This window comes from Rhinolophus sinicus, chromosome 17 (genome assembly GCF_057876585.1).
Source record: "Rhinolophus sinicus isolate RSI-liver-muscle chromosome 17, RSI-T2T, whole genome shotgun sequence".
NCBI lineage: Eukaryota > Metazoa > Chordata > Mammalia > Chiroptera > Rhinolophidae > Rhinolophus > Rhinolophus sinicus.
This window is the reverse complement of record NC_142517.1, coordinates 15,347,261-15,372,572: the sequence shown is the minus strand read 5'-3', so window position 1 is coordinate 15,372,572 and position 25,312 is coordinate 15,347,261. Positions and strand designations below refer to the sequence as shown.

Genomic DNA, 25,312 nt, shown 5'->3' with positions numbered 1-25,312 from the left:
TCCCACAAACTTTGATTTGCTTAGTATGTACTATTCAGAAGTGTTTTTCTGTATCTAAGTGCTAAGAATATTTAAATTTAATTAATTTAAATGATGTTTTTACCAATGCCAAAGTCCTTTCAAAATGCATTATATTTCTGTCACGTGAATAGTCTCATGTGTTTTATTCAGAATGCTCAGCTACTTAATAAGCAGACCTCAAATGCCATTTGAAAATATGAAACCTTTATCTTTTAACTCAGTTTTGCTTTCCTATGTAACACGGCTCTAAAATCACATCTGTGATATTTATTAGCTGTCTTTGCAAAACTGCAGGCAATACATCTTTCACAATTCATTTAGAAGAAAGGAAACTTAATCCCACCAGGATTTCCATTATTAGTTCTTCCTCTTGGTTTTTCCCTGTGGGGATTTTGTGTTGGCCAGATGGAGCTCTGAAGAATCCCTAGACAGATCTGCATTTTACAAAGGCAAACTGGAAAAGCAAAAATCTATTTTGGAGTAAGGATTAAATCTTACATCTTGACATCTGGCTCACTAAGTCCAACCCTGTCATTATTGGTTCATATTCAATATTGTTCAATTACAGGTATTCTCTTTCTCACAGAGCAGCTTACCTTCATTTTCAGTAAAGTCTAACAGTAATTAGACTCAACTGCACCCTCTCTTCCCTTGAATTATACCAATTGTAAAGACTTCTCTACAAATCACATTTTTACACTGGACCCTTTCTCCAGGGAATGGCAATTCAATTTCATCAACAGCAAAAATTGAAATATCCCTTTCCATATTCATCACATATGTTTATCTTCCATGGAGAACAGTGGCTGAATGAAATGTTTTTGAAACAACTTGATGAGAAATTGTTTACTTCTTGAATTGGCCCAATTCTCATTTTCAAGCATATTGAGGCTTCTACTCTTCAGGTAGTTATTCTTGTGAACAAAAATGTAGAAAAAATTTCAAGGTCACATATCTTATCATAAATGGTTCATAAATGGTTCTCAATGTTTATTCCAACCAGCTATCTTATTTCCAGGAAAATATTGAATTATTGTTTTTCAGTTGTGTTAGGCACGACCAATAAACGTATGTAATCTACAATGAAAGTATGAAAAAGTAAAAACTTTGCTTTTCTCTTACTTACTTATTTGTATGTTATATTCAGAATTTATCCCTACCTCATTAGCAACACTGAACAACATGGATTTTCTCCAATTGATTATTTCCTTCCTTATAGCTTTGTCTTTATAAGCAAGAGTCTCTCTGTCAGCGATGCACTTTCCTTTCTTCAGTGTCCATTTATGTAAATATCTACTCTTCCTTCAAACCTCTGTTCAATTTTCATGTTAATGAGGCTTTCTCTAAACATTTCTTTCTAACCACACAGACACACACACACACACACACACACACACACACACACACACTTAGCTGTTTTCTCCAATAACACTTCATAGAATAGATCATCGAATTAGAATTATTTTTCTACATTCTCTTCCTTATTAGATTGCAAGATCCTAGAGGTTAGGGTATATCACTTATTCATCTTTGGGTCCCAGGATCTAGCTCAGTGCTGCCCTGGTTCTGGGCACTCAATTATTGACATGTAATTGATTGCATAGTATATGTTGACTTCAGTGAAATGATCCTTAAATTCTGGAAAATGATACTATTATTTTTCTACATTGAAGTCATCATCTTTGACCATAACGATCAAAAATAGATACGCTATACTATTTTAAGTAGATATGTTAAATAGACTTATTGTGGTGGTCATTTTGCAATATATGCAGACATTGAATCATTATCTTATAAACCTGAAACAAATATAATGTTATATGTAATTATATCTCAATTAAAAAAGGTAGATATGCTATTTTAAAAGTTTTCTTTTTTTTTAAGTTTTTTCATGAGACACAAGAACATTTTTAAATTCCTAAGCAGAAAAGGAAAGAAGGGAGAAGGAGAATCTGAATTTGTCAAAGTTAATTCATATTCAGGTAAAATATCAAAAAAGTAAAAGACTTTCAACTGAAAGGTAAATTGAAAGTTAGCTCTTGTGATCTCTTCACAAATGAGTCTTAATGGTCACTTTGCAAAACAAAAAGGAGAGTTGAAGTAAACAGAATAAAGGGATAAACATGTCTGCTCTGAGTATTTTTAAGGTGACGGGAGAGGCCTCAGCCACCAGGATCAAGTGTAGCTTCCTTACCACTTATGAACAGCCTAGAATAACCAAATTGTATTTTGTACTCTTTTTAGCTCATTTTAAACTGAGCCAAGATATTTTCTATTTTTAAACAGACAAAAATAAAAACCAAATTATGACCAATTTATAAAACTTTTCATTTAGGATATATAACATTCTATTGTGTTTATTGCTTTCATTCTTATTACTTGCCTGATAACCACAAACGTTTAATTTTCTGTTAAGATGATTAAAATTGCTTTATATTAAAAATGTGTCCGGATGCTTGGAAGAGAGGAAGCATGGTTTATGAGATCCAAAATAGCAATATTTGAAAATATGTGCATGAAAGAACTTTCATAAGCATTCTTGCAATGATTTTCTTTTTCTCTCAACCCCCAACCCAACTTATAAAAAACAAGCTTTGGGTGGAGTTAAGAACTCTTTTCAAATCTTAAACAATAACTGGAAATCCTGAAAATGTATTCTTTTTTATCCAGTAGGGAAAACACGTTAACCCCACCTCCTTTCTCCCCCCTAAGAATTGTTTACCAATGGATTTACTTAGTGATTTCTATTTTGAACAGAAAATTCAGTTTCAACTGCCTGAAATATAAAACCATCTGTGTTTATTTCCCCCAATCAACACAATAATTTGTTTTTCAAACATTACAAGTATATAGCCCTTATAATCCAGATAAATGTATTAACTTAACTAATTCTTTATTTTAACCAAGTGGTGACATTAAAGACCTAGAATATGTACCATAAAAATGTGAATCTGATTGAAATATAAAATATATAAAGCACACCTATAAATTTAAATTTTTTAAAGTTTTATGATTAATAAGTAATGTTACGTCTTGAACATACATTTACCAGGATGGAGGTAGCTATAAGTGAGAAATAATGGCACCACCCACACCATGATGTAGTTAGTGAACAGGGAACTGGGTCGGGAGCCAGAGGATCAAAGACCTACAGAATCACTCTATAACACCTGCTGGGCCCACTCACACATCTACCTGGACCGGCAGCATCTGGCATGGGGAGACCACTAGAAATAAAATTGGAATTTAGTCATAATGTATTTTAAATTACTTTAAAAGTGTGAAGTGACATGCAACGTGAAACATCATTATATATTTATAGTTCAGATATTCTGAGCAGATTAATTCCTGTAACTATCACTCTGACCCTTGTGCTGTAATGTAAGGAAAGGACTTCATTTCTTTTCCACCAAATCGTCCATACAAAACAATTCAAACATTTTATTTAGAGTTTCATTTCAAAGAACGCTTAAGATCCACTCATCAATCTTTGTGAGAGCATGATATTTCTTACATAGTCATGATAGACTGCAAGAGGATCCTGAAGTATGATTCTTTTTTGTATTATTCAGAGAGACATGGTCTCTAACATCAGCCTCAGCTTTGATTCTAGACCGTTTGTATCATACCGGGTTTTCTATTCTCAGGAAATGGAGAATGATTTATAAGGTGTCTCAATGGACATGTTTTCGTGCCTAATCATCCCTGGTTCCACTTAAGCCTTTAAGACATGAGCTAAGCCACAACAGGACAGTTCCCAAATCGTCCTCAGGTTCACTTGAAAAATAAAAACTAAGGAGAACAGAGGCTAGACTCTTGCCAGTATCTGAAAGCCACAGGTGATTTTTGACTCAGAACAGTCTTATGTTCCTAATTCTCTACCTTTAATTTCTCCACTTGGAGGTCTGAGGAGAGGAACAGAGAGTTGTACATTTTGTAGACATGCAACCCTGAAGGCAGTTTCTGCTTCTCCATTTCCCTTTGCCCAGAAGCATCTCTAAAATAAATATTTAATTTGCAATGGAGAAATGCTTAACGCATTCTAAGTGTGTATGTCTCATTGCTTTTTGTAGATGGGTATTACATTACATTGCTGATACCTAGCCTATCTTGGGTTCTAAACTTGTTTCCTGAAGTTGCTTCATTTGCATCGTGTAGAAAATTGACATTTCATATCTCAAGTGTTTTTTTATTCATAATGTATTTTTTCCCTGATATCTACTGGATGAGTTAGACAAATACATGGATGACAAAGCAAACTGTTCATAATTAAATGACAAATTCTAACTTATAAATCCTTCAACAAAGCAGACAAAAAACATAATTTACAATGTTAAAAAAGATCAATACTATGAATACAATCTACTTAAAACATTGTTATTATAAAACAATAAAACATTGCTATTATTATATAAGCTGTAAAAGAGTATCTCTTTTAACTTCCTTCTAATAAAGGCAAGTTATTTTGTATATTAATCTGCACATTTTGTCAAATAACGTACTAGATAGTGATGAGTATTTAGTATCTCTAGTAAAGATTTTATGTCAATAGCCACTCTTAAAATTTCTTACCTAGACCTATAGCTTAGAACTTTTTGAAAACATAACTGGGCAAGGGAAAGAGAATTGATGTTGTCAAATTTGACCGATACTCACGAGAGGATATTCCCAATATAGGCGTAGTAGGAGCAGCAGTAAGGTGTGGTCCCATCACAGCAGTAAGATCTGCAGTCATTGCCACACTGAGCAAGGCAATCATCTACAAAATAAAAACCACATAAATCCAATTACAGTCCTGAAATCACAGCTTCATGAAAAATTATTCCATTCCATACCTTACCTGGGCAACAACCACTCTTTAGTGCATTTAGATTTTCATTTTACGTACTCAGAATCTAAATCATTTGTAAGCATCTAAGTTAGTCTTCCTTCCCTATTAGACATAAAGCTAGAAAAGGCAAAGATCATTCTTTGAATCACCTGCATCAAGCACCATAATTAATAGTCAGAGTTGAATGGACAATGAAGGCAGGAATGAATGATCCAACTAATCCATCATTCAATTTGTCAACTGAGTTCTTATGTTAATTTGTAAATGATAAAGTCTTTGGATTTTACTCTCAATTCACTTAATGGAAAGTGTTATTGACATGAATAATGTCAACTGGAGATAATTTTTAAAAATGTGTATTTTTCAGGACAATGCATTATATGCTTTTCTTCCTCTACCATTTTTTACCTTGATAATCAGTTTGCCTACATATGGTAACACAAATGAGCCTGCATATTTTGTCAATCCATTTGGATTGGAAGATAAGAAGTTCCCCTAGATAATTAACTTATGAATAATTAAGAATTTATTTACTGTCAGATTTAAGAATCAATAAGCTATGAAATAGCACTATGTGAAGGGGAAAAGTTATTTTCTGATTAAAAAAGGACACATTGGAGCTACCAAAACCAAATTATTGTCTTTTTTTCATATGTCTTTGGCAAGGAAAATTATACCAAAAATGCTGAATAAAAATTACCCTGGCTTTTAAAAATTCTTTATTCCCCCCAAATAGCTAATGTTTAACAAGTTAAGGTTACCATTTAGTTCTAATCAGTGGTATAAATTATAATGGATATGTGAGTTTTAGGTACACGATTACGAAAATACTAAGTATAGTCTAATAATTTAAGTTACATGTTCAAGAATCACAAAATAAGCATTTCCAACTATATTTCTGAAGGTAATGTCAACTATTGTCTAAATTATATAAGACTTTTGTTTTCTCGCTAAAGTCATAACAAAAGTACAAGATGTTATATTTATCTACATGTCCATGCAATTGATTTATCTAGAAAGGAAAATTTAGATTTTGCTTTTAAATCACCTCCCTGCCAAGATTAATTTTTATAAAGGATGTGATCAAAAGGTAGCAAAATTCGTTCACCTTTATCAATAATGCATGGCCTTTGTACAAGTCCATATTTTCTTTCCCTCAATTTTATTTCTACCTCATTAATTAACAAACCTTAATGTTTTCTTCTGGGATGTGTCAAGAAGAAATGAGAGGGGGAAATAATTACCTTTGTAAGCTGCAGTAACTTGACTTAAATCTACTTGTAAATTTTGATGACAGAAATACAATCTAATGATTTATTGACAGTGTATGCTTTTTGCAGAGTACATAACACTTTCTCAGGCTATTTATTTTATCATTTTCCCAGTGAATGTCTATAGCTTTCAGTTTTTGTACTGTTGAATTAATTCAAATATTTAAAGTCGTCAGTTATCTCAAGCACTTAGCAGGGATGTTAGCTTCATGCTCTTTAATGCCATTAAAAGCCATTCAGATAGTGGGGGAGCTGATGTCCCCACTTATTCTGTGGAAGCAGGAAAGACAACCAGTGTGTATGTAGCCAATGAGGTGCCTTTAAAATGATGCCCAGGATAATAATATCTTTTTGTTGTTGTTGTTGTTGTTAGAAATATGTACAAAGTTTATTTTAAAGTAAATATATCTTGAGTGGGAGGCGAAGACATCCAAAGACTAAAGTGCATAAAAGTTGGTGGGAAGAGTACATGGAGAAAGTTGTTTGATGGTTCAATGGTACCTGGCACAAAATAGAAGCTCAAAAATATTTATTAAAAGAAATAATGAACTGGGCTAACTTACAAATAAGCAATACTGTAGTTACCATTTTTCCTAATTATTTGGTAATAAGCTTCTTTTAAAAGTGGTCACAATGCAATGACCATCATATTTCAATTTTTGAATACTTTAACCACTTTGTTTTTCATGACTAGAAAAGTGTGATGAATGTCTTAATTAAAAATAAAATAAAAGATTCCTAAAGGAATCTTAATGTAAGTGTAGATACTATGGTTTTAGATCACAGATGATTCGATAGTCGTCAAAAGAACTTGCCTAAGTATGAGAGTATATTTTCATAGAAAATAAGTTAATTTTGGTGTTTAAACAGTGATATCTTATATAGGGCTCCATGAATATCAAAGATTCAATTACTACTTTGTACTCTCATTACTATTATTATAAGGACATGGTGTTATCAAAATATTTTGAGCCAATGTTACAGGAAACCAAGCCCAATATCTTGTAGCCAAGAAGCTGGATTTTACCTGCAGCAAACATCTAGAGATTGTGTCACACATTGTTCATTATTTTTATGGCATTTTTCAGTGCTCTTGTCTACTTCCCAGAATTAAAAGACTGAAAAAGGCAGATTTAATAGCACGGCAAATAGAGCCACAATCACGTTTCCAAACTGAGGTTTCAACCACACCTCAAAGCTTATTTTGATGTTGTAGTTGCTTTCTCCAGTTTCTGTGAGTATAATTCTATGAAGACCAGAGGTTGGATGATACAGGAGGGTTTTTCCCCTTGTAAAAGAATGAAACATTCCAACTATCTTCAGAAAATCAATAATATTACTTGTAATATTCAAGTTAATATCCTTGACAATTAGGCTGTTCAGATTTTCTTCGATGACTTGAATTAAAGGCATGATGTGGAAGAAGCCTGCCGCCCCTGACCCCACCACAAGGAGTATGTAGTACAGGAAAAGAGCAGCTGGCTCCAAGCACTTGGCTCACAAATGGTTCTTGTAAGCTAAGGATAAGAGGGGAAGGAAAGGGAGGGGAAAGAAGTCAGTGGTGAGGCCAGGAAGGCAGAACCTTGGCCAAATCCTGTCTTTGTGGCCTGCAGTGGGAGAGGATAGTAATATAAACACTTCCTTGAGTCTCTTTCCCAAAGTGACTCCACAATGTGATGCTTCAGGTATAAAAACCTTGCTCTTATTTCCTTAACAAAGGGAACATGAATTCAATGCACTTGCTTTGGGGAAAATAGTTCAGGTTATGGACAGTGCATCTACTTAGGTTTTTGTCCCATAAAAGCTGGTGATTCATTTATCAGGGTGTCTGAACTATTTTTATTTCTGCAGTGTGCTCCCATTTCACCCCACTCCTCCTTTCCAACTGTATCTCTTAGTTCCGACCAAACTGAATGATCTATTTTCATACATGACATCTCCTGGGTTTTGCCTTTGTTCACACTATGTCTTATTCCATCTCCTATGTTCTGCAAAGGTCTAGTTTAAAAGCTTTCCTCAATTCAATTTTTCTGAGCAAATATTTACTGAGCGCCATTTACGGGCCAGGTGTTTGGTAAGTCTCTGAGCAAACAGCCATCATCTTACATTCCTAAGCTAGCAATAAGGTCCCCTCTTTCGAACACCTATGGCACATGATTGTACCTCTCCTACCACACAGTCTTTTATACATAGAGAGAATAATGGGCCTACTTTATCTCCTAGATAAGATGTAGAGCATGTCCTCTGTTCTATAGGTCACTCGCCATATCACTCTTTGCAAATATTAGTTGAATGAGTATGGCGAGCATAAAAAGGCCTCTGAAATAGAGTTCAGGAATTAATGCCAAAGAGCACATTGGATAAACATTTCTTAATCAGAGGCAGTAAGTTTCTTATCAAAGACAATTGGTCAGTCTAGTGTTATTGGCTTGAGATGACATACTTTGTAGTTTACCAAGGAGGGATGCGGAAAGAGAGAAGAAATGAATTGAGAAGACACTTTCTAAACTAACCAACTTTGCCACTGGCCAACCTTGTGGGTTTCCTGAACCCTGGGAGGTTGTGTACCTAGCACTAGAGGATGAAGAGGAAGGTTAGGAAAAGTGTGCAAATTAGAAACTTTCTGTTTACCATAAGGGATAAAACAGACGAAAGAATAAGAAAAAGTTGTGCAATGGTGTGGTTGAGTAAGGGCATTAAAATTTTATTTGCTGTGTTCTATTTTCTTATTTTTGTATTCTTTTGAGAAACAGAGGAGGTGGAAAGAATTACCATTGCTTCAAACAGACTATTAAAGATATTTTAACATAAAACTAATAGTAATGCAGTTGATCCTGTTAGTCCCTCAAGTGCTGAAAACCTTGTATGATTTAAGTAAAAGGAATAAGTATAAACAGATCAGAATGTGGCTTCTCCTCATTAAATAGGAAGTACTTTTCCCACTTTTATGAATGTCTGCATTTGAACGTTAGCATTTTCCCTATGATACAATATCTTTAAAATAACTTATAGAAACCACTAGTTTGCATTTTAATAAAGAGATTGAAAATTTCTATAGAAGTTATTGGGACTCATTTCTGGCAAGGATGAAAGAGAAACTCAGTTCCTTCGCTGTTCAGATAACAATGTTGAAGAAGGTCTTCACTTCAGTTGTAGTATCTTTACAAATATGAAAAGGTAAATCACAGCAGCACTATACATAAATTTAGCATTGCAAGGTCACGGGTACCAACCTATAGTTTTTGTTACAAGAAATTAGAGACATGAAAACATTTCGCAAAGAACTTTGCTTTTTAGCTTGTTTTGTGAATAAGAAACAGATGCAAAACTACATGTGTAATTAACTTTATAAGTGAGTAATCAATGGGAGGCCACATCATTTGGCTCCATATTAAGCACAAAACTAAAAAACTGCTTTGCTGCATCAATTATTAGCAATTCTCACTAAGAGTAATTAGGAAAAAGGAAATGAGATACCATGCATCTATAAACATGTGCTTAACCAAATCAAAGAACGGATAGACTCTGGGTGAATTTGTGTCTCTCAAAAACCTTACGTTTGACCTCAAAGCATCCCATTGCCCAGTCTACCACACTTGAGAATCATCTTCTAGAAAACAAAAACAAAGGTCTAAGGCTTTTTATTTCCAAAAGGGAACAACCGGAATATTCAGAATGTGGGGATGGAGGGCAGTAAGTAGCCTATACTGAAATGGAAAAGTTACCCCCATTAGTTTATTTGAAAACTTCAGCGATACCTCTGAACTTCAGGTGTTTTGTGAAAACGCTTTCCTCACACTCCTTAGCTTTCGCCCTCTCGCCCAGATTCCTCAGTCTTGGATACGGTTGGATAAATTTTACGCTAATTCCCTAAATGTGGGATTGAGGTTTCCACGTTGCTTTGCGGAGAGAGAAAGGAAAAGAGAGGGAAAAGGAAACGTTAAAGGAGAGAAACAAAACAAAACCGTGTGGAGATCGAGCCGAGGGTTCCTTGCCCCGCCGGGACCACACGATCTTGGCGCTGCCACAAAGGTCCTAGTGAGTCCCGCCCAAACCGCATCGTCCGGGATGTGACCCAAACGCAGCCCCAAGCCTTTTCCCTGCTCCCGCCGTCCAATGTCACTGACCTGCGTAGACGAAGAGCAGGACCAACTTCGAAAGCAAGACCCCTGGACACACGGGCAGCTTCCGCGCATCCATCCAAGCCGGTGGCTCGAGGTTGCGCGCCAGGACAGATGGACAGAGAGACTAGAGCCAGGGCTGCGAGTGAAGGGAGAGCCCGGAACGGGAAGGGGATGGAGGCGGTCAGATGGAGAGAGCGGCGCTCCCGAGAGGGGGGTCGCGCGGAGACCAAGCCATTGCCCCGGAAGCCTGCGAGGGGAGCCCCGGCGGCAGCCCGGGCAGTGCTGGTGCCGCCGTCTCTTTGTCTCTCTCGGTGGCGCTCGTGCAGCGGATGAAGGGGCAGTTCCTGAGTCCTGGGCCACCGCGGGGCTCACATTTCATCTCTGCCGGTGGCACCGACGTGGGCTGGGGGTGGGGTGGCCCCGACTCCTCCCCACGCTGCAGCTTTTCCGTCTCTATCCCTGGGAGCATGTCCCTCTCCTGAAGGAACTTTTTCTAACCTTTTGCTATGGAGTTTAGCAAGCTGTTTTTTCACCTTGCCCTTCACTCTTTTTCCCCCCCGTCTTGAAGCAATAGATGAAGAAGAACCTTACTTTTTTATCTGTAAACAAATAGACGAAATTTTCAGGGTGGAAGGTACTGGACAAAGAAAGCCAGTGACGAAACCCAGGGGAATGGAAATTACAGATACAGTACATGGCATCTTCCTGAAAGCTGATACAAAGTTTGTTATTTGTTAAACACCCCCCAAAATTTCAGTAAAGTCAGAAAAAACAAAACAAGAATGAACAGCTATCATCACTATTATTTAACACTGTCATGGAGTTACTGGCCAATGCAGTTAGACAAGAGCAAGAAAATAAAATTATAAAAATTGGAGGCAAAATTATTTGTAAATGATATTCGTGTATACATGGAAAATCAAAGAGAATCAACTATAGAGCTCTTAACTAGAGATGAGTGACTAAAAAACCATTGTTTTCTTTCACGCAATTAAAAATCAGAAAGTTATGTTATATGGATGAAGGAATAAAAGACATAAATAAATAAATAGATTTCTGTTGACTAAAAATAATAAATAAACAATATAAAGATAAGTTTCCCAAAACCTATAAATCTGGGAATTAAACTGAACTCAACAAAAATACCAACATGATTTTTTTTCAAACCATTCTGTTTCTAAAGTTTACATAGAAAATAAACATGTAAGAATATCTATTAAAAAACGACAGCGAATGGGATAAGCTTCAACAGATATTAAATAAATTATAATATCACAATAATTTAGAAAGTTTTGATTAACACTAGACTAGATAGGCTCAATGTAACAGAATAGAGAATCCCGCCCCCTCACCCTCCCCCCTCAAAAAAAACAAAAAAACAGAGAGCTATGTAGAGACGTTTAATTTATGGTTAAAAAAAATGTATCATTTTAAAGGGAAGGAGGGAATAATGGGTTACTCAATGAATTGTGCTGGGGCCATGAGTAGGCATCTGTGAAGTTTTATTTCCTTTCATCAAAATAAATTCTATATGAATTAAATATTTGTTTAAATATGCAATTATGAAAGTATTGGATAAAAAAATGAGATGACATTTAAAGAATGACGGAATAGAGAATGTTTTCTAAGCATTATAAAAATATCTCAGAAACCGTAAAAGAAAAAAATTGAACAAATTGAGCCCATAAGAATGAATACTTTCTGTATATGACAAGCCAAGCATTTAACTGGCAAAGATATTTGCAATGCATAGGATAGACAGAGGCCTGGTCTTCTTAATATATAAGCAACTTAAAAAATCAGGAAGGAAAAGAAGACAACAAATAGAAAACTGAGCAGGGATATTAACAGATACATTTATGTCTTCTAATCTTCTGAACATTTAGAAGATGCTCATCCTTACTTCAAAAAAATAAAAAAATCAAAATCAAATTGATAGTGAAACGTTTTCTGTGTATCACATCAGCCAAAGGAGGAGAAAAAAATCAACTTTTAAGGAGAGCACTATGTCAATAGGTATAAAAATTCACATGCACATGAAGTTTAATTTAGTTAGATCTCCTCTAGGAATTTATCCCTATAAATATGCTGCTGCATGGGCATACGAGGATGGGAATATATTACCTCCAAAATAAATGTAACCTGAGATCCCTAGTGTGATTTATGCCTCAGTGTAAGCCCACCTAGTCCAACAAGAATTCTGGTCAATTTCTCCTTGTCTCCCACAGTTGATCTCCAACAGTTGATCACCAAGTTCCACTGACTGAACACCTAAACACCACTCAAATGTGTTAGCATTTTATCCTCTATTTCTGCCCTAATCTAGGGTCTTAGTGTCTCCCTTATAACCAGTCTCTCTGCCTCCAGGAATATTCTCTAGACTGAAGTTAAAACATTTCTTCTTAAAATTTAGATTTAATCGCATTCATTTACCTACTTAAAACACAATGACTTCTTGTTGCCCATAGGTTAAAATCCAAACATTTAATCCATGTTTTTTGAGAAACTTCATCACTAGGTTCTGTCACTCTCAACCTGATCTCAACATTCTGCTGGTGGGGGTGGGGGACAATTTCTAAATAACTGGAAGAATGGTTGGAAATTGGAGGAAGTCTCAAACATACAGGATTTTGAGTTCTAAAAGGAGGCACAGGTGCAAGTCAATGTTTGCAGAGCTAGAAAGTGGTATTGAGGATTCTTGGAATGGAAAGATGTTTGCCTCTACAAATGAAACTGTATGCAGAAGACTGGGTGAGAAGGGGTGGGGTGGGGGCAGGTATCTGGTAATGGAGGAGAGAGTACTCCTGTACAATTATTGCACATTGCACATAGCTCTGGACGAGAGTGGCTGTGGTCATGGATGCCAATAGAAAGCTGCTCTGTTGGTCAGAGTAACCTCTCCCAGCTTACTTTTGATACCAAAGAAACTTTCCCTCATATTGTTCAACCGAAGGACTGAGCAAGCTTGCCTACTGGTTCACCACTGCAAAAACATTCCAACTTAAAGTACTCAGGTGCATAGGAAAGCTGACTCAATTGACTTCCAAAAGCAAAGAAAGATATCAAGCCTTTTAATGAAATGTGGTACATTTGAAGGAAAAAAAAAAGTATGTATATGTATATACATGTACACACAAATATATATGAAATGAGAAATCTTAAGAACACAGCATGAGAGGGCATAAAAGAGTTTCTGGAAATTAAAATAAAACTTGATTTAAGATTTTTTTTAAACCACAGAAAATTATAGAATGGGCACAGATTTAAAAAAAAACCTTAGACTGTTAAATAAACTAGAGAGCATATTTGACAACATAGGGAAAAATACAAAGAAATAGAAATCATGACTAAAGATACAAAAAACACTAAGACACAGAGGAGAACTCGTGTGAAATAATGTGAAGGCTAAAAACAGTTTTAGAAGAAACAAAAGTGAAGAAACAAATATCAAAGTTTATTTTTAAAATTCTCAGCTATAATAAAATTTGGATTTTTAGATTTAAAATGGTGAGTTCTAAGAATAACTTTCTTTATAAAAAAGAGGCATACATGCGTACATATCCCAGAGACCCATTTGAACAAGTATAAATTTCAAATCATAAATTTTCATATATAATAAAAAAAAGTTTACTGAAGAAAGAATCAGATAGGCATCAGACTTCTCATTTGGAATCTTGGCATTTAAAAGAAAGTGAAAATGTTTCTAAACTTTTGAAAGATAAAGACTGTAGTCCAAGAATCCTATTCCTCACTCAGATTCCATTAATAATTGAGTCTATTATGATTCTTATAACAGTCTGTATTATAATTTTAAATCATGATAAAGAGCTTACATGTCCAAAAGAAGTAAAACAGTTAAATGAATTAGGATGCATACATAGCATACATATGCATGCCTCCTTATTAACATTCAGTACTTTAAAGTGATGGGAAAAGTCCTTGTGATGTATAGTTAAAAGGAGAAACGGAAAAGGGAAACCGGAAATAACCCATGGATAAATAAACTGTGCTATGTTCATACAATGAAACACTACTTGGCAATAAAATAAAATTTGTGGTACGTGCAACAACATAGATGAACCTCTGTAACAATATGCTGAACAAAGAAGCCAGCCAAAAATTACTGTGTAATTTTCTTTATATGAAATTCTAGAAAAGGTGAAATTAATCTATAGTGACAGAAAACAGATTAATGATTGTCTGGGGGAAGGGGTAGGGAAAGGAAATTGATTACAGAAGATTATGAGGGAACTTTTGGGGGTGATGGAAATGGTCTGTATCTTGATAATGATGGCCGTTACTCAGGTGTATACATGTGTCAAAGTCATGGAACTGTATACTTAGCTGTACACTTAAAATGTGTATGATTAGTGTATGTAAATTATACCTCAAGGCAGTTGATATTTTTTTAAAGCTGTAGCTAATGCATAGATGGGGGGGTCAGAGTACATACAAACATTAAAAATAACTATTTTTATGACTGCTTGAATTCTAATTGTTTCATAATTTTCCCATATGGCTCTTATAATAAATGCTAGTTTTAAAGAGATGGCAGGTCCTTCTTTTGCAATATTATTTTATCATTCAACTTGTGTCTGGGGAGACTATTTTAAAAATACAGAAAAATACTCATGGACTCTCTAAGGAGGAAGCAAAACTACTTACTTAAGATCTTAATTTAGTAAATACATAGATATGTACTTATTCTTGTTTATAGTTTCCCAATATTTTACAATAAACTTGCACGGCTGTATAATGAGAAAAATGAGTTTTTAAGTAAAATCTTTTAGTCTGACTATGCCAGTTAGAGTGGCTCTTTCCTAACAACAAATATGAAAGCTTTTAAATACTGCTGCATTTTGAAAATGAAATGGTTTCACCTCTGGAGATATTTTCATTCCAGCCATAGTTCTCAAATGTTAAGATATAAGTTCATCAATGGACATTTATTACTATAGCATGCGTAATTTGGCATGCACTTGTATTATAGTTCTGACATTTTACATGCTTAAAGATGATGAAAAAGATATAGGTGATGTATGACAGCTGAGGAATTTTAACCTATGGTCTTATGTAGAACCACAGGGTTGGAATAGGACAGGACTTCACATATTGTCTAGGTCAATCTCCCTGTTTTGCAGATGAGAATACTAAGGCCAAATTACCAAGTCAGTAAGAGGCAGGGCAAGTTCCCAGGCCAAGAGAACACCTATCAGATTTTACTGTGATGTGACAGAGCATGTGTGAGCTTGATGATAATTCCATTTGAGTTCTCCCGTCCTATACTTTCTTTCTTCAAATAATTTATTCCGCTATGTATATAGTCAGACAGATCAGCATAACTTCTTGCAATTAGTCACTCATTAATAAATAAAACAAAAACATTTTATACCCATTTAGTCTTCCACTTGTGTCTGCTCTTCAGGTTCATTAAAAGATGTGTGGATGCTAAGAAAAGAAAGTGCTCATATAGTCACAGGTTAGATGAATGGAGACAGAAGAAAGCAAAGACAAAAAAACAAAAAGAAGATAAAGGGAGATTGCTTAAATGTGGTATTCAGGGCATAAAACAAGCATTGAATGCTTATTATGTGCTAACAACATCTCCAAGTATTTTAAAATTTTAATTAACACTCTGAGCATCCTAATGGATACTATCATCGTCAGCCACGACTGAGCAAAATCACTGAGGCCCATCGTGGATGAATATCTGCCTCAAATCACCCAGCAGGGGGTGGTGCCCTGGTAGTGTAACTGTAGAGCAGAGCTTCTACCCTTAACTCTAGAATCTAAATTGTCATTCAAAACTACTCGCTCTTTTGGTTTTGGTGAAGTTGAAGATTTCCCCTTTGGCCATATCAGAAACAGGAGATAAAACACTTGTTGATGAGCCTTCTCAGTGGCAATCATTTCACGGAGCTTCAATAAAGCTTCATGAACCTCTCCAGTGTGAGACCTAGAAGCAAGAGTGGGAAGGTTTGAGGCTAATAACCTTCTGTAAAGCGATTTGGAAGAGCAGTTTGATAAAAATACAAAGTCCCACTGGTCTTAGAATTTTTTGTCCCACAATTCTTTGTCACACAATAATAATCTGCCATGCATGATGAATGGTTTTATTACAGTTTACAAAATCATCTCTACGTGTATAATATCCCATTTAATCATCTTAACCATCCTAAGATGGATTGTTTTACTGTTACTATTTTTTATAACTATAGCTATGTTATAGTTTAGAGGTATGGTTCTGAATGTTTAATGGCTGTTAGAAGCAGCTGCAGGCACTGGTAGGACACAGCTCGCTGGACCTGGCCTCGATGCAATGGGCTTTGAAGTTATGTTTAGAAAGCCTTTTCCCACTCTCAGGTGACAAAGGCATTCATGGTCAATAATAACATTTGGATAGTTTCATGTTATGCATTTAGGTCTCTTTGTTGTTAGGTGCATGATTCAGTAGAGTAGCACGATATTCAATTAGCATGTAGCAATCAGTAAGCATGTAAGTATACAAATCACAACTAGTTAGGAGATACTGTATTTGTTTTGTTGGTGAAAGATTATATAGGGAGATTTGAAATCAGACGGCCACCATTGTGTTCTGGTTGGAGACCTGATGCATTTATTTTTAATAGAATTAGGAATTCTTCAAGTGGATAATATCTCCTTTGTGGCTGTAGTACAGAGACTGATTTAGAAAAACTTACAGAATGCTTCTGATTTAAAAAAATAAACTGAAATTCACTCTGCAGTGGTAAACAAATACATATGTGGCTTATCTATTAACAATTTTATCTTCTGAGCTGATAAAAATATTTCACAAGAGGATAGGCAAGATAAATCTTTTAATTAACTAAAGAAAATTCCCAATTTATATTGTTCTAAAGCAATATTATATTAATTTAAATTCTGGACAAGGAAATATGTCCATATTTTCACTATTCTTTGAAACAGAAAGGATGTATTCTCATTCAGTCTTTCTTGTATACGTATATAACTTTACATAGTTGAAGCATAATGTCTGTTGGATTTTATATACTTTTCCCCCAGTTAACATGGTATCCTAAACATTTTCAATATTTGTACCATCTTTATAATTATTATTGTCAGTAGCTGCTTAGAATCCCGTTAGATGGTTTCAGCATATTTTTCTTAACCCTTCCTTTATTGCTGCAATAGTCTTACTGTTCAGCCGGTTTCCACTTTGCTCATATTCAGTTTTCCAGGCATTAGCTTGAGTAATGAGATGATATGAGGTCCTCATCTTCCACTGATTGAAATTCTTTCATGTATTTCCTTTGCATTTTGAATAAAATTTAGATTTCTTACCATGTTCTACAATGCCATGCACAATTTGGTTCCCATCTGTCTTTCTGATTTCTTACCAGGATTTTGTCCTTCCTCACTATGATCTGGCCACAAGCCCTCCCAGAACTTCTCAGAAATACCAATCATTTTCTTCTCTCAGAACCTTAGCTCATACCATTCGATCTCTCTGTAGCAGGCCTCTCCCCAAATCTTCATCTTCAGACACCTGAGAGGTCATGTCTCCAGATTCCTTCCTTGGTCACCCTCTGTTATTTTCCATTAAAACATTGAATTGGTTTAATATGCCTTCCAGATAATTCTGATGCATATTAAAATTTGAGAACCGTTCATCTAGGAAATTGCTATCCAATAAAAATATCACATGAGCCACATATGTAATTTAAAGTTTTCCACAGCCATGTTAAAAAAGCAAAAGGAAAAAGTCATATTTATTTAAAGATATATTTTATTTACCTGATCAATCCAAAATATTATTATAGCATATAATCGATTTAAACAATTATTGAGATATTTTTACATTATTTTTTATATTGTCTTCAGAATCCTGTATTTTACACTTAACTGGCCATCTCAATTTGGACATTAAATTTCTATCAGAAAAACTTATTTTAGATCTTAATTTAATAAAATGTACAGTTGAACAAGTAGATATACATACCAAAGTTTTTCCAAATATACTTAAGTGTTCTCTAATAACTGGATAAAGCAGCTGTTTTAAGATTTTAATTTAAATTAAATTAAAAATTTAGTTCATCAGTAGTACTAACTGTATTCTGAGGGCCCAAGAGATGCATATGGCTATATTAGCTACCATATTAGATGGCGCAAATCTAGAACAAATCCAGATTGTACTATAAAGCTGTGTAACTGAGGACTCCATAACTTATATAGCTAATACTATTACAAAATACCTATTACTGTCCCTCTCTGGCCTAGATAACTTTTTGCAACACCAAAGCACTCTCACGAAAAATACATTCTGTTTGTGTCTTCATTTTTGTGGCATCTTCCGTATTTATCTCTTAACAATGCATGTCATTGGAAATTGGAAGGGCCATAGTTGTACGTTGTGATCTAGCTGCAAGAGATTCTGAGGTGTTGAGTTTTTGGTGTCTTCCTTGGAGAGGCAGTTCTGCATGGGTGGAAAATTTTCAAGACACTGGAAGGGTCCTCAAAGAGTGCTGGACAGTCCCAGATGTAAGGTAAATAGCCATTGTTTGTCCCCACTATAGTGTAAGCTCCTGAAGTCAGGATTGCATCTATTCTGTTCATGGATATCTTATCCAGAGCTTTAAACATGATTTGGCTCAAATGGTTATGCAAAAAAATTTGGTTTAGTAAGTGAGTTTATGATTCACATCAGAGAATATGATCTAAGAAACATAAAACATGTTCGTTTCAGTGTCTAGGGAAAATCAGTTTCAATCTGACACTGTTGTGAAGAAGACCTATATTTATCTGTTTGCTTTTAACCTCTGCTACTGCCAGGATGACTTTTCTGATATCTTCCAGGAATTTCTCTGGATGACAAATTAAAAATGGAACATGAATGATAGCAGAGCTGAAGGGTAGAATAACCTTGAGTACATAGGCAAGAGTGATCCAGCTGGTGACTTCAAGAGATATGTCCGTTAGGAAGCCTGCTTATCCAGTCCCTTTGAAGAGAAACTGGGTTGACTGTGGATTTTGCTGAAGGGAAACGGCAGACTGGTATTGTGGTACTAACTTACCCTTTTCCTTCACAAACTTGTTGATTAGATTATAAGAAAGGGCACCATCCAAGAGTAATCAGTCCTTAGACGGGAAGCATTTTATGGCATTACTTAAAACAAAAAGGTAAGTTCAGCCTATTAGATGAATTCAAATTCAGAACTAACCAAATAATAAGGCAGGCCATTGTGGGAGCTGAGAAAACAGGAGGGTGATAGTAGGAGAGAACAAGTAACTCTAATCGGCCATTTGCTGGCCTAATAAACAGAAGTGAGAAGTAGGGCAAGAGTTAATTGAAATGTATATAAAGTTAATATAAATGTATAAATGTATACATATTGTTGTAGTCTATTTGGGCTAATATAACAAAAAATAGCATAGACTGGGTGACTTATAAACAACAGAAATTTATTTCTCACTGTTTTTGAGACTGGGAGGTCCAAAATCAAGGTGCTGGCCGATTCAGTCTCTGGTATAAGCCCGCTTCCTAGTCTGCTGACTTTTCACTGCATCCTTACATGGTGGCAGAGGCTAGAAAGCTCTATGGGGTCTCTTTTATAAGGGTCCCTTTTCTAAGGCTCCCTCCACATAACCTCATCACCTCCCAAAGACCCTACCTTTTAATATCATCATTTTGACGGGGGTTGGATTTCAACATATGAATCTTGGGAAGGCACAGTCATTTAGACCACAGCACATACGTACACACACATACACACACACACGGAACTGGCTGTTTTCCTTCTTTTAAAGTTCTCTTACTAAGTCTTCATATGGGAAACATTTAATTATATCTTCTAATTGTCTTTTGGGTTTTGAGTCAGACGTTACCTATTTAGTGGGTCTTCCCTAACTTCCCAGTCTAATTTTGTCTTCTTTGCTTCTTCCCCCCTGCCCGCTCACCTTTCATTTCTAACACATTGCACTTTTTTTATTTTTTATATAGTACTTATAACCACCTGAGCTAACTTATTTATTGATGGGTTTACTATTTACTATCACTTGTCCCCCTGAATATAAATACCATGAAGGGCAGGGCCCTAAATATAACATAATTTTTGTATACGCAGTGTCTCCATGGTCCCTGACATATTGTGGGTGGGAAATAAACATTTGTTCAAAGAATATGTGTGAAGTATACATTTATATATGACATATATAATGTCAGGTTGGCAGACAGGAAGGAAATACTGGAAACTGCAGAGACCCTGAACTCCACAAATAGTGAAACCCTTGTGTAAAGATCAAAGTATCCTACTGCCAGTTCCTCAGAGACATCTTGGCTCCTCTCATTTCCTGCCTGTCCTGAGATCATATAGTAATTCAGGGTCAAAAGTATTGGCATGTCTTGCCGCAAGGCTTTCCAAGTCATAGTTTTTGTTGATTAAATTATGGTGTAGAGGATCTTTCGTGGGTTTGTCATTTTTTCTTCTTTACTCTGGTAATAGTACTCCAATTTCTCTCTAAATCAGTGGATCTCTGCAGGGGAAATTTTGCTCCCAGGACATCTGATGCTATCTGGAGACATTCTGTGACTGGGAGGGTGACCAGGTGGTGATGCTAAACATCCTACAATGCTCAGGAGAGCCCCCACAACAGAGTTATCCAGTACCAAATGTCAGTATTGCTGAAATTGAGATATAATGCTCTCAACTATCACTCCATCCATTGTTTTTATACAGATGATGTAGTTTTTACTTTGACCCAAATCTATGGGTTTTCTGCCACTTGTTACAATGGAAGAGTTGGAACAGAGAAATCAAGTTAATACCAGACATGCTTCTCATTAACCAGACAGATTGATTACATCTGTATATCTACTCTCTTTCCCAAACTTCACTAAACAGTAATCAAGAATTAAAATTTTATCAATTCATAAGGTAAAAGAAAATAAGAGAGAAGATACCTGTGGACATGAGATAGTTATGAATTTTGGAAGCTAGAAGAAAGTGAGTTGAGGAGAAGTACCTGACCTGGCATAGGGCAAAGACACCTTAGCTTAAGTATATGCAAAATGTAATCCAATTGTAATGCTCAAAATTTGCAGGTATAGATAACATGGAAGGCAGTGGTATGAAGCAGAAGTGAAATGAGAAGGATTGGTTTAAAGTGGGTACATATAAGTGGGTGGATACATAGAAGTACCCATCTGACACTCTACATAGTCTTTACAACATTATTGATTATATTCCCCATGCTGTATTTCACATCCCTGTGACTGTTTTGTAACACATGAAGTTAATATAAAGTAATGTTGAATGTCAACTATAATTTCATATATACATGTATATATGTGTGTGTGTGTGTGTGTGTATATATATATATATATATATATATATATATATATTCATGAGATGTAAAGTACAGACTAGGGAATATAGTCAATGGTATTCTAATAGCAATGTACAATGTCAAAGGCATAGTAGACTCGGGGAGGGGGGGTTATCACTTCATGAGGGTTGTAAATGTCTAATCGTTATGTTGTTTTGTACACCTGAAACTAATAATAATAAAAAAGAAAAGAAGCTTATTAAAAAAAAAGACTTTAAAAAAGTGGGTGGGCTCCAGATCTCTGCAATCATGAAATGCTAGTTGCTATACTTTCCTTCTTCTCTCCATCCTTTTCCACTCCATCTCCCCTCCTACTCACATGAGCACTTCAAATGTGGACTCTGAACAATTTGAACACAAGACAGTTTCTGTAATCAGTGATCCCAAGCATGCCTAGGCTAATATAAGTGAGGGAGTAGTAATATGAGACAGTGGTGTTGGACTCAAACCTTTTAGTTCTGGTAGGCCATAATGAGAAGTCCAAAATTCATTCTAAATATGGCAGAGTGACTTTCAGAGTTTCAAGAAGAGGAAATGCCATGTAGCTTTAAAATTTTACTCTGAATGCTATATAGAAAATGGATTATTGAAAGACAATGATATAAGCAAGGAGAGAATTTTGGAAGCTGTTTTTATACTCCATGGTGATTTGGATCTGTGTGATGGTAGAATAGATGAGAGTAATGGATGATTCACCTCCCATCATAGAGAGAGAAGAACAAAACATGCTGTTGATGGAATATATGTAGAAGATGATACAGGGGGGAAGGGGGGAAGAACAGATGAGTGTTAAATTTTAAATAGGACATTGAGGCAGATGTTAACCCCATTTACTGAGATGAAGAAGGCTGAGAACCTAAAGGTTTGGAGTTAGGGTTTGGGACAGTAATAAGTTTTGCACATATTAAGGTGCCTACTTAGATATCCAAGTGGAAATGCCAACGAAGCAATTGAGAGATCACCCAGGATCAAAACTAAAGGTATAAATTTGGGACTCATCAATATATTAATGGTGGCATGAGTTGAATTGTGCCCCTCAAAAAGATATGTTGAAGTTCTAACCCTCAGTACCTTCGAATGTAAATGTTTTTTGGAAATATGGTCATTGCAGGTGTAATTAGTCAAGTTAAGATCAGGTCATAGTGGGGTAGAGTGGGCCCTAAGTCTAATATGACTGCATATTTAAGGGCAAGGACCTGGATTAAAATATTCAAGGAGAGACTATATGCAGAAAATAGGGTCAAGAATTAAGCCATGAAGCCCTCCAACTGAGAGGATCTGAAGCATTGCCCCAGTTTCTGACTGGTTTTTAACTCTAAGGGTACCCCAGTGGTCTCTCCCACAGTACCCAGGGTTCCTCTCACATACATAAGCTCATGATATCTTAACTAGACTCTCCAGACATTTGTCATGATTTCCCCTGGAGTTGTCCTTGTGCCTCTGTCTTTTACAGTGACTCAGACCAATGCTGCCTCCCTAATACCAGAGAGAGAAAGGCTGGCAACCCTGTGAAGTACCACTCTTATTACTATACATTAAAGGAGTTTACAGATGTGTCTAGCTCACAGCTAATAAACAATGGAATCCGAACATTAAGGTCAGAGGATTTCAAAACTCATTCTCCTTAGTTATATTCTCACTATAACCTATTATGCCAATAATGAGAGGAGGCAGCCTTTACAGTATTACAAACATAGTGATATTCTGCTCTAGTGGACTCATGGACTCGCCTTCACAATATGTCATGCAATCCATGTTCCATATATAGACCTAATGATCAACCTACCTTCAATATGGGACACTTAACGAGGAGGAAATCTTGCCTTCTGTCTACTGGAGTTAATGCCTCTGCTCTCTAATTGTCCAGCAAGCATACAAGGCTTCTCATATATGTTCCCTCTTGATTACAAAACAGATGTTATACACTTTAATGCAGATTAACCATCTTCCACTTCTCTATGACCACATGTCTTCTATTTCCACTTCTTAATGTGAGAAGTAAGCAGAGGTTCAATAATACTTCCCTTTTATAAAGTTGGTTCAAACTTAGGAAGGTACAGAGGCTTATTTACTAACCACCCAGGAGTTCATTGTGGAATTGAAATAGATCTAATGTTTTTTCCCTATTTCCCAGATCGGATTAGTGCTTTCAGTTTTAGTTTAGAATCTTTTTCCAGACCTTTATTTTCAAACTTCAACCAGCTTTTCCTTTAATCCAAGTTTATTCCATCCACTTGTGCTCTGACTTCTAGCTCCTAATTATAATCCTCCTAAGAGAATTTATTTTAGTATTTTAAAAATTCAATTAATTTAGACAGAAAATCAGTGGTGAACAAAAGGTCCCAAACTTAAAGACAGGATAAGTGTTACCGATTTTCCGTTTGCCTTAGGCTGCAATGTGGGTTGACATGGCACTGTTACTTGTCTTTATTTAAAATTTTGATGTTATGTTCCTCATTGATTTTTCTGCATTAGGTTTTTAAAAATTACATAATTAATTAATTAATTTTTATTAGTTTCATATGTACAAAACTACATAATGATTACATGTTTACACACCTCACAAAGTGATAACCCCAACAAGTCTACTACCCATCTGACACCATACATAGCTATTATGATATCATTGACTATATTCCCTATGCTGTCTTTTACATCCCTTGATTGTAAACCTATTTTTAAATTATAGTTGACATTTAGTATTATTTTATATTACTTTCAGGTGTACAGCACGATGGTTAGGCATTTAGTTCTATTTCTGGGGATATCTCCTCTTCTTTTATTTGGGACATGTTTCTTTGTTTCCTCATTCTGCCTGTCTCTCTGTGTTTGCTTCTATGTATTAGGTAGATCTCGTATGTCTCTCACTCTTTGCTGGGAGGCCTTATGTAGTATGTGTCTTGTGTGGTCCAGTGGTGCAGTCTCCTTGATCTCCTGTGTGTGCTCCAGGAGTGTCACTTGAGTGCATTGTGTGTGTTCTCCTGTTGTAGTTGAGCCTTGATTGTTTTTGGTGTATCGGTGGGTGGGACTGACTCTCAGCTGACTGACAGTGAGGCCTGGCTATGCCCACAGTGTATGAGCTGCTGTGTGTGGGGCTGACCCCTCAGAGGGGGATTTGCCCCCTCGGGCTGTTGTGCCTATTGAGACAACCTCTTGGGTGTGCCCACTTGTGGGGCTAACCAGGTAGTGCTCTGGTGTGGTCTGAAGTTGGCCTCTGGGTGTGTTGTTTCTGGTGTCTCTTGGGATAGGCTCCTATGCAGGCTAATTTCAGCCTTGCATGTGACCAGCCCATGGCTACCTGGTAGGAGATACAAAGCTCTGTGTGGTTGGCTGCTGTCTGTGCTGGACCTGGAGACATGTGGGGGTAGCCTCACTGTGAACTGAGGCCAGCTGCCACCAGTATTGGGCCTGAGGAAGCTTAGCAAAAGGCCCATGGCCCCCTAGGCATGTTGCCTACTGCTGGCTCCCCGTGAGGCTCAGCTGTTGAAAGAGCCTCCTTAGGTGCAGAGGCTGGCCTGGTTGACCTGGTGTAGAGAGGACCTTCGGCAATGCAGCAGTAGCTGTGCGGGGCCTGGTCCCAGGGAGTCACGAGGTATGGCTGATAGTTTTTACAAGGTTAATGCAGATTGAGTTCTTGCAACAGTGTCTGGCATGTGACCACTTCAAAAAATGCCCTGAGAACTCCTCAGCCAGCCATAGCT

General features: G+C 36.2%; 1 protein-coding gene and 1 long non-coding RNA gene across 4 annotated transcripts in view; one reads left to right on the top strand and one right to left on the bottom strand.

Annotated features, from left to right (window-relative positions):
• Positions 1 to 10,656, bottom strand: part of CYYR1 (cysteine and tyrosine rich 1) — a 114,637-nt gene extending 103,981 nt beyond the window's left edge. Inside the window, exons 1-2 of one of the 2 annotated variants that reach the window (XM_019729871.3) lie at positions 10,251 to 10,656; positions 4,678 to 4,780 (exon numbers count right to left, since the gene is read on the bottom strand). In XM_019729871.3, the coding sequence (XP_019585430.1) occupies positions 4,678 to 4,780; positions 10,251 to 10,323 (176 nt within the window). In that variant the 5' untranslated portion in view covers positions 10,324 to 10,656. The remainder of the gene's footprint in view (positions 1 to 4,677; positions 4,781 to 10,250) is intronic. The other variant, XM_019729870.3, reaches the window with a different exon arrangement.
• LOC141570173 (uncharacterized) overlaps positions 1 to 25,312 on the top strand; it is a 403,207-nt gene that overhangs the window by 127,731 nt on the left and 250,164 nt on the right. The window lies entirely within an intron of this gene.